Source organism: Rana temporaria, chromosome 2 (assembly GCF_905171775.1).
Source record: "Rana temporaria chromosome 2, aRanTem1.1, whole genome shotgun sequence".
In the NCBI taxonomy this organism is placed as follows: domain Eukaryota; kingdom Metazoa; phylum Chordata; class Amphibia; order Anura; family Ranidae; genus Rana; species Rana temporaria.
In genome coordinates this window covers 381691927-381708269 of record NC_053490.1, presented here as the reverse complement: position 1 = coordinate 381708269, position 16343 = coordinate 381691927, and the positions used below count along the sequence as shown (strand labels likewise).

The 16343-nt window shown below is 43.2% G+C and overlaps 1 protein-coding gene across 1 annotated transcript in view; it reads right to left on the bottom strand.

The window, feature by feature from the left end:
• Positions 1–8941, bottom strand: part of MYBPH (myosin binding protein H) — a 135618-nt gene extending 126677 nt beyond the window's left edge. Inside the window, exon 1 of the mRNA XM_040337868.1 lies at positions 8594–8941. Coding sequence (XP_040193802.1) covers positions 8594–8885 — 292 coding nt within the window. The 5' untranslated portion in view covers positions 8886–8941. The remainder of the gene's footprint in view (positions 1–8593) is intronic.
• Between the last annotated feature and the right edge of the window lie 7402 nt (positions 8942–16343).

The window sequence follows — 16343 nt, the reverse complement described above, 5'->3', positions numbered from 1 at the left end:
TTAACGCCTGCTATTCCACATTCCGACAACAATTGTCCGATGGAGCATACAAACGGACGGATTAACCGACAACATCCTGCCATCACACAATTCCTGTCGGAAAGTCCGATCGTGTGCACAGGCCTTTAGATGCACTAGCAGATTTAGATGGAATTGGCTAACAAATTCAAGCCAAACTCCAGCTAACATGTTTAGGCAGTTACAGCAACAGTTTTATTTTCCTTTTGGGATAAAGGTTTTACATAAACGAAGGTGATTACTGTAAGCACCCCGGCCAGTGCTTTTTGTCAACTGTCACTTTTTCTGGACAGCTTGGTCTGTTATAGGAAAAAAAGCCTGAAAAAGAAAACCAATGCAGCCACCATAGCTAAGGTTGGTAAGCTGCTTTATATTACATTTTTTGGGGGGTTTAGATGCACTTTAAACAAACTGAATCTGTTAGTTTCCTTTTTTATTATTATGCAAATCTGCTATTTCTCTTTCCTTTCCAGCTCTTAAAGCGGGAGTTCACCCGGAATTTTTTTTTTTAACAGTAGATTGGGCCTAATTACGGGAAGCAGAATCGGGTGTTTTGATTAAAATCAATGCAGTACTTACCTTTTTTGATGTTCTCCCGCCACTTCCGGGTATGGTCTTCGGGACTGGGCGTTCCTATTTGATTGACAGCATTCCGACGGTCGCATACAGCGCGTCACGAGTTGCCGAACGTCGGTGCAGCGCTATACGGCGCCTGCGCACCGACGTTCGGCTACTTTCGGAAACTGGTGACGCGCTGTATGCGACAGACAAACGGAACGCCCAGTCCCGCAGCCCATACCCGGAAGCGGCGGGAGAACATCTATCTCAAAAAAGGTAAGTACTGCATTGATTTTAATCAAAACACCCGATTCTGCTTCCCGTAATTAGGCCCAATCTACTGTTAAAAATGTATATTTTGGGTGAACCTCCACTTTAAATGGCCATACATGAGCAGAAAGCACATTAACCTGTGGTGACCAGACAGTGAAATAATGATCCCCTTTCTATACAGAAAATGGAATGATTGCTGATTGATCATGTTAGATAATGAAAAAGAGTATTTTATATCACTCAGGAATTGACCAATTGATACATTGAGTTAAGCAAATCAGTAATGCTACTTGTAAAACTAAGGCGGTTGGATGACATACTAGAATAAGGTAAAGCTGGCCAAACAATTTGGCTTATCAAAGAGACACGCTTAAAAAGTTTTGTCAGTCAGCGGCTGCAGCCAATTAGCTGAAGTTGCTTATCAGTGTGTTCTGACAGCTGCGGGTGCCAATGACAGAAAACAATGTCATGGCCGCGGGATTCCTCCATTCACCTCATTTGTGTGGATAGAGGAATCTGTTAACGGCTAATTAAATTTTTTTTTCTAAAATCCAGCTCCCCGTGTACCAATCTACCATTAATTTACCTTGGTTTAACATAAATAAAAGCTCTTTTTGATCTTTAGAACAAGGCCTTACCTTAGCCTCTGCTGTGTTTATAGAAAACGTCATGACTTCCTGGTATGTAGATTTGGGATGTGAGAACCGGTAAACACAGGATGTAGTTTACCAGCTGATATCATTAGCACATAAACCCTACACCCGTCAACTAGATTTGTACAGTATCCTCGGCATCCCCTGTAGTCCAAGGGAGGGGGCGAGCATGACACTCCACACCAGGGAGAAAGCCTTGCATTACTGTGTGTAGTTACAGACAGAAGAACAGGAAGTGAGGATTTCTCAGAAGAAATAAGGACATTTAAAAGCAAAATTTAAGGATGAGGTAAGTGAAGGTAGACTGCACTAAGGTAAAGGAAGCCATTTAGGAAAAAAAAAATTGTACCTTTACAACCCCTTTAAGTATGATACAACAAACAGAAATTCTGACTAGTAACGTGTCAAGCCCCATACACACTATCAGTTTTCCTGCAGGTTTTCTCTTCAGGTTTACCAAAACCATGTAGTGCAAGGGCCTGCCTGATTGCATACAAATTGAAACTCTTGAGGTTTGACCTCATATTAGATGGTTTTGGTAAACCTGAAGAGAAAACCTGCAGGAAAACTGAGGCCCCGTACACACGGCCGAGGAACTCGACGTGCAAAGCACGTCGAGTTCCTCGTCGAGTTTTGGGATGAAGCCGCCGAGGAGCTCGGCGGGCCGCCTTCTCCCATAGAACAACGAGAAAATAGAGAACATGTTCTCTATTTTCTCGTCGAGCTCCTCGGCGGCTCCATCGAGCCAAAACTGTACAGACGACAGAGTTTCTCGGCAGAATCCGGGTTTTGACCGAGTTTCTCGGTGAATTCTGCCGAGAAACTCTGTCGTGTGTACGGGGCCTCATAGTGTGTATGGGGCTTCACAGTTGACTAGTAACGTGTCACAACAAATTGCTCTCTGTCTATGGCTGGCAAATGGCTGATGTTGGAAGGTTAGCATTCATGTTTACCATTGATGTTTAATATGCGTTTTTGAACCTGTTCTCTTTATATAAGGAGATAAGACTGCCAACCTAATCCATGGAAATATGGATAACAGGAGACTCATTATTTCTATTAGTATTCCCAATGAATGTAATACATTTAATCCTTTGCATATTCTAGGATGTTGAATCAACATTTATGACCCGTACACACGATCCGAAAATTGTACAAAAAATTTTGTGCGAGGAAGAATCGTACGATAATCGGATCGTTAGTACAGACCTTTTGAGAGCCGATCATGACAGTTCATCCGATATTATTTTATCGGACATGCACGAAAATTTTCCTCGTACCAGATCGTACGATTTTCGTTTAGTCAGTACAGTTGTCGTCCGAAAATACAATACAAATACATTACAACACACAACATCACTTCCGATTTTTTTTCCTGTCGTACAAGAATTTTCCTGATTTTAATAACCTATTTAATTTCTACTTGCAACTATTAAGCGAAAAAAGTCGTACGATATTCGTATCTTGTGTACGGGGCATTAGCTTTTATACTACAGGAATGTAACATATTTCCCCATATACACATGTAAAGACGCAAACTATAAAAACATACTTGATAAACCTTCGCGTGTAAAGCGAAAAATGACCACGGAAGCCATGACAAGGTCAGCCCCCCATGTCACTTCACATGCCAGGGCACATAATAAGAACACATGCTGCATGGCCACACACAATGCAATGCCGGACTACCGTCTGGCTTTTATGACACATGGCAAACTGCTGTAAGCCTTTGCAATCATATTTTGTTATATTCTTTGTTCCTAATAGCCTGCTGAATGGAAACAGGTTAGCTGATAGAGGTTACTGTACTTTGCACATTCTCAATGCTCTTAGCACTGTCTTATTAAATAAGTGTATGTACTACGAAAGGGATTATGTCGCATTGGGCAGCAAGACAACAGTGTTATAGTGTAGACTGAGTAACATGGGTATTCAATTTACTTTTTAAATGAATGCTTCAAGGGCGGACTGACCATTCGGGCACTCGGGCACTGCATCAGGGTTGCCAGCCTCAGTAAAACCAGGGACAGTATGTAAAAATCGGTGTTTTTTTTTACATCTGTCCCTGAAATGTCCCTTACCGACATCCTTTTGGTCTAAAAATCCCAAGATTATAGCTGTCCCGCCTCTCCAGCACCTTTTCAGTGTGTATTCTGTGTGTATGCATACTGTATGTGTGTGTGTGTGTGTGTGTGTATACTGCGTGGCCCCATAATCTCTGATTGCCTGGGGGCCCCATAATCTATTGCCTGAGGGCAGGGCCGGCCTTTGGGGTGTGCGAGCTGTGCGGCCGCACAGGGCGCCATGGGCAAAAGAGGCGCCATGCGGCCATCACAGCTCACAGAATGTGAGTAGCAGTCAGTTACTTACATGATCATCACAGGAGTCCGACTCCTACGAATCACAGCAGCAGGCACTGCCAGGTCCCCCTGCCCTGGGACAGGGTGAAGAGCAGCGCATCGCCTGCGGCACCTGAAAAGAAATGGCTGCTGCCGCCCCTGACAGGCACACTGCGCATGAGCAACCGCTGCTCAGGAAAGCCTGAAAACGCTTGGCTATTCTCGGGCAGAGGTAGCATGCGCAGTGGCGTCTAAGCGCCGGGCGGCGCCATTTTAAAATGCAAAGCCGCACCGTCCACCAAAAGGTAAGTCACACTGAGCCCCTGGCCCTGCATGCATCTACTTTTTCAGATAAAAAGAAAAAAGAAAAAATATTTACTTTTTATAGCCAGCCTACACACAGAAGGGGAGGAGGATATAAGGGACTTTAAATAATAATTAAAAAAAAGAAGTAAAATACAATTATTATTTGTTATAAATATTTTTTTTCCTCTTTGTGTATGTTTAGGTGACCAGTGGGCGAGGGGTGAAGATGGGGGGGGGGCGCCACAGGATTAGCTCGCACAGGGCGCCTGAACACCTAAGGCCAGCCCTGCCTGGGGGCCCCATAATCTCCTATTGACTGGGGGCCCCATGAGTTGTCAGTCCGCCCCTGGAATGCTGACACTGCTGAGTAACCAGCAGTGACAAGCCAACAGTTTAGGTAGGTTTGATTGAAATCGCCTTTCTGCATAGAATAAGTATGGGCTCATCAGTTAAAGGGGTTGTAAAGGTATGGTCCGATGGTACCGGCCCCCCCCAAACCCCCGTTTTACTTACCTGACCCCTCGAATGTCCCGCGCGCGTCCATGTGATGGTCTTCGGTTCCCAGCCTGGCCATTGATTGGCTAGGCTGGACGGATTGATAGCCATTGGCTGGCGCTGCTGTCAATCACAACGGATGACGCGGCGTGCCGGGGGGCAGGGCCGGGTGATACAGTCGGCGGCTATGCCCGCCGCTGTATCACGGGAGCGCGCTCGCAAAAGCTTTCCACCATGCGAGCTCGCTCGCATGAAGGTAGAAAGATTTTGCGAGGAGGAGCCGAGACAGCCTCAGAGAGACCCCAGAAGACAGGGTTAGGGGACACTCTGTGCAAAACGAGCTGCACAGTGGACATGTTTGTTATTTAAAAAAAAAAAAAAAAACGGCCTTTAGTGACCCTTTAACCACTTAAGGACCGCCTCCTGCACATATACGTCAGCAGAATGGCACGGCTGGGCACATGTACGTACAGGTACGTCCTGTACATGTACCCAGCCGTGGGTCGCGGGTGCACGCCCGCGGCACGCTCCCGCGACCCGGTCCGAAGCTTCGGGACCGCGGGACCCGTGATCGGTCCCCGGAGCTGAAGAACGGGGAGAGCCGCGTGTAAACACGGCTTCCCCGTTCTTCACTGTGGCGGCTGCATCGATCGTGTCATCCCTTTTATAGGGAGAAACAATCGATGACGTCACTCCTACAGCCACATCCCCCTACAGTTGTAAACACACACAAGGTGAAACATAACTCCTTCAGCGCCCCCTGTGGTTAACTCCCAAACTGCAACTGTCATTTCCAAAGTAAACAATGCATTTTAAATTCATTTTTTGCTGTGAAAATGACAATGGTCCCAAAAATGTGTCAAAATTGTCCGCCATAATGTCGCAGTCACAAAAAAAATCGCTAATCGCCGCCATTAGTAGTAAAAAAAAAAATATTAATAAAAATGCAATAAAACTATCCCCTATTTTGTAAACGCTATAAATTTCGTGCAAACCAACCGATAAATGCTTATTGCGATTTTTTTACCATATGTAGAAGAATACGTATTGGCCTAAACTGGGGAAAAAAATGTTTTTATATATTTTTGGGGGATATTTATTATAGCAAAAAGTAAAAAATATTGAATTTTTTTCAAAATTGTCGCTCTATTTTTGTTTATAGCGCAAAAAAAAAAAAACGCAGAGGTGATCAAATACCACCAAAAGAAATCTCTATTTGTGGGAAAAAGAGGACGCCAATTTTGTTTGGGAGCCACGTCGCATGACCGCGCAATTGTCAGTTAAAGCGACGCAGTGCCGAATCACAAAAAGGGGCAAGGTCCTTTAGCTGCATTTTGGTCCGGGTCTTAAGTGGTTAAGAGTACTTGGCACTGCACTTTTTTTGGATGTTGCCAACAATGATATATACAGTAGCATGGTTGCCTCTACAGCAATCTTTATCTGTAGTTTCCTTATTTTACCTAATTATTTCCATTGACATTTCTTCCTAAACATTTTCTTTGCTTGATAGTTTCTTGATTGTTAAAATGTAGTTACCAGGGTTTGACCCACAGAATCTCATTTTCATTACAATTCTTTAGAATGTAAGCTCAACGAGCAGGGCAAACTGTTGGCGCTATATAAATCTTTAGTAATAATTACATAATAGGAGGATACCCCTGTCAATCATGTCATCAGAACTCCTCTCTGTAGATTAGCCAGCAACTCTGATCCCCTATGGGGTTGATTTCCTAAATACAAATAGGTGATTCATTTGGCAGGGGAAGTTGGCCTTTGCAAGGGAATTCCCCCCAGAGCTTACTGAATGTAGTGCAGTTTCACTTTGTAAGGAATAACTGACACATGCAGGAAAAATTGAAAAAAAAAGGATTTTTTTCTTGCACATGATTGGATGATGGATGATGGAAGTCAGCAGAGCTTCACCTCTTTCACTAAGCTCTATGGAAAATTCCCCTGCAAAGTACAAGTTCCCTGGCATAGTGATCAGCCCATTTGTCTTTAGTAAATCAATATATATATATATATATATATATATATATATATATATATATATATACACACATAATCCTTTAATAACCTACCTTTTTAACGGCCACTCAGACTTACGACCAGCTCTCCCCACCCGAATGACGCTCTATACCTTATTATATTGTACAGTACAGAATTTTCATTTGTGTTCTGTACTTATGCAAATTAAAACATTTTTATTGAGCAAGAGTTTTTTTCACAATACAGTACAGTAGTTAAGAATGGATAAAATATCGATTACTTGTGGCTCCTCGTTTAACGACTAATTTGTTTAACGACCTGGCCGTTGGAGCGGAACCTGGTAGTTAGGTGAAGAGTACCTGTATATGTGTGTGTATATATATATATATATATATATATATATATATATATATATATATATATAAATTTATATATATATATATATACACAGTAAAACCTTGGTTTGAGAGTAACTTGGTTTGAGAGCGTTTTGCAAGACAAGCAAAATGTTTTAATACATTTTGCCTTGATATACAAGCGATGTCTTGATATAAGAGTAGCGTTGTGTCACAACTGAGTATAAAAAAGAAGAGAGGAGCCTCAAGTGTAGCAATATGGTTACATTCAATGAAGGTACAACATTTAGCAACTTTTTGCTACACTAATGCCGCCTACACACGGTCGTTTTTTGTGATGAAAAAAAACGACATTTTTAAAAACGTCATTTAAAATGACCGTGTGTGGGCAAAACGTCGTTTTATGTCTTCTGAAAAACGACAAAAAAAAAATTCGAACATGCTTCAATTTTTTATGTCGTTTTTCAAAACATCGTTTTTTGTGTCATAAAAAATGATACTGTGTGGACAACGTTTTTAAACCCGCGCATGCTCAGAAGCAAGTTATGACGCGAGCTTGAATAGAACAGAGTGCCGCCGTACGTGCTGAACGTAACCGCGCTTTGCTAGAGCATTTTGAAAAAACGATGGTGTGTAGGCAACGTTGTTTTTTAAAATTAAGTTTGAAAAAAGTTTTTTTCATGAAAGTTTTTTACAAGACAAAAAATGACCGTGTGTACGTGGCATTATGCCCCGTACACACGATCACTTTTTGTGATGAAAAAAAATGACATTTTTAAAAACGTCATTTAAAATGATTGTGTGTGGGCTAAACATCATTTTTTGTCTTCTAAAAAACGACCAAAAAAAAATCGAAAATGCTTGAATTTTTTATGTCATTTTTTAAAATGTCATTTTTTGTGTCGTAAAAAATGATCGTGTGTGGGCAAAAACAATGTTTTAAACCCGCACATGCCCAGAAGCAAGTTATTAGACGGGAGGTAAAACTACCATTCGTAATGGAGTAAGCACATTCATCACGCTGTAACAGACAAAAAAGCATGAATCGTCTTTTACTAACACGGAATCAGCTAAAAGCAGCCTCAAGGCGAATAGAACTTCCCCTTCAGAGTGCCGTTGCTTTGTTCATAATTTTTAAAAAACGATGATGTGTGAGCAACATCATTTTTAATGATGAAGTTGGAAAAATTTCATTTTTTTTTTCATCACAAAAAGTGATAGTGTTTACGCGGCATTAGAGGTGCCTCTCTTCTCTTTTATACCCTGTAAAAAAATGCTTTTATATACAAGTGCTTTGGATTACAAGCATATTTCTAGAACAAATGATGCTTCCAAATCATGTTTTTACTGTGATATATATATATATATATATATATATATATATATATATATATATATATATATATATATATTATTTTTTTTTCTTAATTTTTTATTATTTTTTTTCAAATTAATGCTATTACTTTTTTTAATAATATGGCTTCAATACATTACGCATTCCTATTTCTCCAAATATTATTCATACGTCAGACCACTAAAAGCTTGATAATTACAGTATTACTATTATATATATTAATATCACAATATATAACGAGAAGTCACTTACCTTCTTTTGGCTGAGGTGGCTCTGGTGCTTTTTCCTCTACTGGTTTAGCCTCGGGTTCTGGTGCAGGGGCTTCAGGAGCCGGCGCGGGGATCTCAGCAGCTGGAGCCTCTGGAGCTGGAGCCTCTGGAGCTGGAGCCTCTGGTGCTGGAGCCGCGGCTTCTGGTTCAGGAGCTGGAGTCTCAGGGGCTGGGGGTTTAGATTCCACAACTGGTTCAGCAGGCTTTGGTGGTTCAGGTGCCTTAGCTGCTGCAGCTTTAGCTGGGGACTTTTTAATTGGAACCTTTGCTGGCATGGCTGCAGCTCTTTCCCTGCTCTTTAGTTCACTATGGCAGTAAAATTGTACTGTCCTTCTGATTTATATAGCCTCCTGTCAGGCATTATACCATCTGTTTTTTAGGAACTGCCTCTGTATATTTAAAGCATTGGGGCACTCAGCTTCTGAGGACAAAAATAACCATACTCTAAACCTGACAAGTTTTGAGTGTGGACAGCTCTTACCTCTCTTCTACTGTGCGGATGTCTGACATGTGTGCCTTTATATTTTGTGGTATCCTAATAAATATTCCTATTCCCCTATACAAATATAATAGTGCCTATGTGTGGTTATTTAGATGTACATGAATATTTATGTACAGAATGTCACCCATACAGATGGATATGAGAGAGAGTTTATTAAATATTACTTCAGTATGGTTTTCTTAAATTGTATCTGTAGCCATGTAATAGGTAATTCACAAGAATGACTCAAAAGAATTTACAATTCTTATGGAAGGTAAAACAATAAACTTAAGAGTCGGTTCACACTGCAGCGGCACGACTTCGGGGGCGACTCTGCAAGTCGTCCTGAGGACAACTTCAGAGGCGATTTGCAAAACGATTTCTATATAGAAGTCAATGCAGGTCGCCCCGAGCCACCCCCGAAGTCGTACAGGAACCTTTTTCTAAGTCGGAGCGACTTGAGTCGCTCCTATTAGAACGGTTCCATTGCATTCAACGGGACGCGACTCGTCAGGCGGCTGAGCTGCCTGACGTGTCGCCCCAGTGTGAACCGGGTCTAAATGTATTTCATCTGCTGATTTTAAAGGCTTGTTCTGAGATCAACACAATGTTTTGTGTGTTTGTGCTGTTAGTGACCTATTTGGAAGACTTCCCTGCATTTCCTGCCCTGGAGACACAACAGGAAATGAGAGAAAACCTTTCCAAGGCAAGGGGAAATTTACAATTATTAAAGGGATTGTGCTACTGTGTGTAGCATCCCCCCCCCTTCAATACTTATCTATGCCCCGTCTCTATCCCCCCTCATTGACTGAGACAGGAGCGCCATTGGCTCCCGCTGCTGTCAATCAAAATCAGTCAGCCAATCAGGAGAGAAAGGGGATGCGGCCGGGCCGCGGCTCAATGTCTTATTGGACACAGTTAGCTGTGGCTTGGTTTTGGTGCCCCAATAGCAAGCTGCTTGTTGTGGGGGCACTCAACAAGTGCACTCTGCATCCTTCAATATCTCTTTGTCACTACTGTGTACCCCCTCTTCCCAACTGCACCTCTGGGTCCCTTTACATTACACAGCATCCTGCACCTCTGGACCCCTTTACATTACACAGCACCCTGCATCTCTGGGCCCCTTTACATTGCACAGCCCCCTGCACCCCTTTACATTACACAGCAACCTGCACTTCTGGACCCCTTTACATTACACAGCCTCCTGCACTTCTGGACCCCTTTACATTACACAGCCTCCTGCATCTCTGGACCCCTTTACATTACACAGCACCCTGCATCTTTGGGCCCCTTTACACTGCACAGCCCCCTGCACCCCTTTACATTACACAGCAACCTGCACTTCTGGACCCCTTTACATTACACAGCCTCCTGCATCTCTGGACCCCTTTACATTACACAGCCCCCTGCACCTCTGGACCCCTTTACATTACACATCACCTTGTGTCACTACTGTGTACCCCTTTCCCCTGCACCTCTGGACCCCTTTACATTACACAGCACCCTGTGTCACTACTGTGTACACAAGAGCTTTTGAATTGTCATGGTCAGGGAGAGTGTCCATGCTTGAAAGCCATGCAGCTTCCTTTGTTTAGCTTCCAGGTACAGGAAAAGCATACACACTGTCCCTGCCCAGACACGCCCATAAGACTCCCCTAGCCATTATTCATTGGTTGTTTGTATAAACTCATCCTGTTGGTAGGATTTCCTATGAGGTCATTTCCTGTGTGGAGATCATTTCCTGTGATGTCATTTCCCATGAAGGAAGTGATTGGCTGTTGGAGCCATCACTTCCTGTTTGTCATTGCTTTTGTTATGTTAGAATAAAAACCAAGTGCTGTGCTGGGTGGAGGCAATAAAACTATCCCCTATTTTGTAAACGCTATACATTTTGCGCAAACCAATCGATAAACGCTTATTGCGATTTTTTTTACCAAAAATAGGTAGAAGAATACGTATCGGCCTAAACTGAGGGGAAAAAAAATTATATATGTTTTTGGGGGATATTTATTATAGCAAAAAGTAAAAAATATTGAATTTTTTTCAAAATTGTCACTCTATTTTTGTTTATAGCGCAAAAAATAAAAACCGCAGAGGTGATCAAATACCACCAAAAGAAAGCTCTATTTGTGGGGAAGAAAGGACGCCAATTTTGTTTGGGAGCCACGTCGCACGACCGCGCAATTGTCTGTTAAAGCGACGCAGTGCCGAATCGTAAAACCTGGCCTGGGCATTTAGCTGCAAAATGGTCTGGGGCTTAAGTGGTTAAAGTAGGGCACATTCCCTTCTCCTCTCCCCTCTCTCCCCCCTCCATTGAGCCCCAAAGAGAAAAAAAAATATGTGTTTATAGTTCAAATATTGATATTTTCACTGTTTAGCACTAAAAACAGTAATTTTAGGTACTTTTTTGTAGTGCCAGTAAAAAATGTGGATTTGCCAGTAAATTTCATGCTTTTTTGCCAGTAAAAAATTGGTGCCTTTTGTAAATTTTGGCGTTCTGCCAGTAAATTTCACTTTGGGGGGTTGGCAACACTGGCGGCTTTCCACGGCGACAGGTAAGTATACACACTCTTGGGTTTCTCGGCAGGAAAAAACTGCAGAGAATCACGACGAGAAAATGCTATTATCAACGTGTTTAAGTTAAACAAAAGTAAAAAAACATATTTCTCAATTTACATGAAGGTTGGGTTACTATAACCCAGCCAGCACAGAGTTCCCTCATATATTAGAGTCTGCAGGATGCCCCCTTACAGTGCAAGGGAACTATTATGTAAAGGGGAACGCTGCAGATCATGATATAAGGGGAACTCTGGTGTGGGGGGAGGGGCTATGGTGAATAGAGACCACCTTCCACAGAGTGAATACACTAAGGTAAGGGAGGGTTACTAATATGTATCTATATCAGTGCCCACTTACATTATTGTATTCACTCCCCTCCTTAGATCAGTGATCCCCCCCCCTCAGACTGGCCTGGTGGCGCTGTCACTGACCTCCTCCCAGGTGCACAGTGTGGGGCTCAGTCAGACGGCTCCAGCTTGGCTGTTCTGCTCTCCTCTCCACAGTCCACACATCTGATTCTTCCCGTAACCCCCATCCCGGCGCTCCCACTCTTGACTCCTTTCTAGGATCCCCTCAGAGACTGCAGACATGATAAAAGACAGGAGATGGTCAGAGGCTGCGGACATGACACAGGAGGGGGACAGAGGCTGCGGACATGACACAGGAGGGGGACAGAGGCTGCGGACATGACACAGCTCCCAGTGATGTCCTCCTCTCACTTATCCCCCCAGTTGTACTGACCTCCTCACACATTCTCGGCCGAGTCCTCGAGTGCATGAGCTGAGCCACTGAATAGCGGCGACCGCCATAGTGTCACGAGCGCCATTACGCTCCTACGCATGCGCCGCCCAGCCAAGCGCATACAAGCTTTCCCGAGCCCGGCCGGCTTCGGAACAGTGCATGTGCAGTTGCATGGTCGGCTCGCAGCCATCATTTTAACGTCACCCAATGCCCATAATGGACTTTAATGGACAACCCGAAAAGGGGTTAAATTTACGAGCTGTCCGTTAATTTACGGACGGTTGGCAACACTGAAACCCGCGCATGCTCGAAATGACCTTGATGCATGCGCGGTAGCTTCCTGGGCATAGGTAGGGTGCAGGACGTCACTGTGTTGACGTCACCACGTTCTTGCCTTCCAAAAGAACCGCGGTTCTTTTGAAAGGAGTGTCTGTACACTCGGGCAGCAAGAGATTCTTGCCAAGAATCTCGTCAGGAAAAACAATTTTTTTTTCCTGACGAGATTCTGGCCCGTGTATACAGGGCTTTAGAGTAGAAAACTGACATAAGGAGACACATTAACATTTGAATACGTGCCCAATTAGTCATTTAAGAAACAGGCACACTTTCTTATTAAAATATTGTTATAAAAGAGATTCTAACCACCTTAAAGTGGTTGTAAACCCCTTTTTTAGAACTTGTAAACCTATAGGTAAGTCTAGAATAAGGCTTACCTACAAGGACTGTAAATATCTCCAAAACATCTGGCCGTTTAGGAGATATTTACCTTGTTGTGTGCCGAGGATGTCGCCGCATGTGCTGTTTGTTCCCGAGCAAAAGCCGGCGCGCATGTGCGGGAGTGACGTCACGCGGCTCCGGCCAGTCACACAGCCAGCATCCACAGCCCCAAGAAAGGCAGAGGGGCGAAGATGGATGCGGCCTCCAGTGGGGACAGTGCAGGCTTTGTTTGCAGGTAAGTGCCACATAATAGGCTAGTATGCGATGCATACTAGCCCATTATGCTTTTATTTTGCAGGGAACAAAAGAGGAAGTAAAACCTATCAGGGTTTACTTCCTCTTTAAAGTGTAATTGAAATGTAAATTCTCAATTGTTTCATAGTTCCTATAAATACCTTAGAACTGTTCTAGAGATCTTAATTGCATGAATTTCCTTTATGTCTGTGTCTATGCTTCTTTCTGTTATCTAAATATCTCCCGTTGTAGCCACACTTCAAGATGCACTGAGAACAGATACTACAAGTGTAAGTGATGATGAGTGATGAGCCAGAGTGAACGAGTACATGCTGAGCATCCCTGTAGACGAACATGCTTCTTCCTGCAGGCCACTGGATGGTGCAGACTTTATATGGTGATTTGAGCCAATGATTAGTGCTTGTTACTAATACTTTTTTTTTTTAAATTATAACATTTTATTATTGTTTGCATGTATAAATTACATAAATTAATACACCAGCGTGCGAACACTTAACATAATACATACACAAACAAGCCTTTTACCCCACACCCTCCCCCTACCCCTGAGTCATTATAGTTAAGTAGAAAAAAGCCTCCTGAATTCCAAATTTACTTCCCTTATATCTACCCTCCCCACCCCTCCACCCCTCACCCACCCCTCCACCCTCCCGCCGCACCCTAAATCAGTTTTTTAAATTAATTTGATTTTCTTTATTGGATAAATCCTCCCCATAGAGGGACATCCATTAGCGGATTGAAGCATGTGTTAATTTAAGTTAAGTTTGAAAGAAGTCCTTTTCTTATATAGAACATCCTGTTATGTCTAGCCAAGGTTTCCACATCCTAACAAACTTTCTATAATTGCCCTGTCTAATGAGTGTCACTCTCTCGCTCCAGATCATTGTATTAATGGTTTCAACCCATGATTTAGCAGTAGGTGGAATCTGGGCCTGCCACCTCAACGCAATTAACTTCCTTGCCTGGAAGAGGCATCTCAGCACCACCTCAAGGGTCCCAGCAGGCACTCTATCCTCGTCAATACTGCCTAATAGGCATGTCTTTGACTCGGCTTCCAAATTGGTTTTAAAAGTTTTATTTATTATATCTATCACCTCCTCCCAGTATCTGAATAGTTTAGGGCATTTCCACATCATGTGGATAAGGTTGCCTGTCGCTCTGCACCTAGGGCATTCATCAGTACTTCTCCACCCAAGATTAAACATTCTCCTGGGGGTATAGTATACTCTGTGCAAGAGGAACAGGTGTGACACTTTCTGGGATGGAGAGATCGAAACCAGTACCCCCCTCCTCAGAATCGCACTCCACTGTTCCGTAGACATTTGCCCTAAGTCTCTCTCCCATCCTGTCCTGCTCTTGATGGGGCCTGCCCTACTTATTGTTTTAGCTCCTATTCTGGAATATAGTTCGGAGATCAGGCCTTTAGTTGTTTTTGAAGAGATTATTTTCAGGAGAGTAGGAGCCGAAGACCATACGATGGGTTGTGACCCAAACTGGGCTTGGATGCCATGCCGGATCTGGAGGTATCTATAAAATGTTTTATTTGCTATATTAAATTCCTGTCGCAGGTCTGCAAATGATTTCATATGTTCTCCCTCATATAATTGGCTTAAACGATTTATCCCTTGTCTCTCCCATTCCTTACATCTCTCAATGTCTTTTAATTCCTTTAAATTTTGGTTGCACCAGAGAGGGGCAAACGTTGTTATTCCCTCATAGCCCAGCAGTGTTTTTGTTATTTGCCATACTTTAAGAGTGAGTTTTATGGTTGGACATTTATGAGTAAACGAGCCAGCCTCAAGTGCCTCCAATATTGTCCTATGTGGTGCCCCTATTAGCATCAATGTCCCAAGATTCCCGTCTCCCTCCAGTCCACAATTCGCGACATGTTGTAGCTGCGAGGCTAGGAAGTATGTTTTCGGGTGTGGAACTGCCATTCCACCCTCTTTAACTGGTAGCTGCATGGTCTGGAGACAAATCCGGGCTTGTCCCTTCTTCCAGATTAAATCTCTAAAGATGGATTCTATCCTTTTAAACCATTTTTGGTCTATCCAAACTGGGGAGTTGTGGAGTATATAAAGTAGCTGGGGCAGCCATAACATCTTTATTAAATTGCATCGCCCTGCTGTAGATAGTGGTAGTTTACACCAGATGTCTCTTTTGTGTTCCCATTTATCCAGGAGGGGGATTAAGTTATTTGGAACAAAGCTATTGGTGTCCCTCGTGATCCATATTCCAAGGTATTTCATCTTTGTTTCTACTTTTAACTGAGGAATATTGTGGGGTATCTGGACGCCAGGGGAATCAATTGGCAGTAGTGATGACTTTTCCCAATTAATGACCAACCCGGAGCATAGCCCAAACTCGCCCACCGTTTTGATTACATTCTTTGATGATGCTCCGGTGTCTCCCAAAAAAAACAGGACATCGTCCGCATACAGTGCGATCTTATCCTCTATGGCTAGTCTGCGGAACCCCTGTATAACTTCTGATTTTCTGATCTTGATGGCCAATGGTTCCATCGCCAGCGCGAACAAAAGAGGGGAAAGGGGACAGCCTTGTCGAGTACCTCTCTCTAACTGGAAGGCTTCACAAAATTTGTTATTGATTTTGATTCTAGCTCTTGGCTGGTTATATAGCAGCTTCACCCAACCAATAAACCTAGGGCCAAACCCGAATTTCTCTAAGGCCTGCCATAGGTAGTCCCATTCCAAACTGTCAAAAGCCTTAGCGGCATCCAAGGCTAAAATCGCTCTGGAACCCACCCCTTCTGTTGGAATTTGCATATTCAGGAACGCTCTCCTGATATTAATACTGGTTGACCTATTTGGGATGAAGCCAGATTGGTCAGGGTGTATGAGCCTTTGGATATTCCGATTTAGCCGGGTTGCTAAGACTTTAGCCAAGATCTTAGCGTCCGTACATAGTAGTGAGATGGGACGATATGATGAGGCCTCAGTTGGATCCTTCCCCTCCTTAT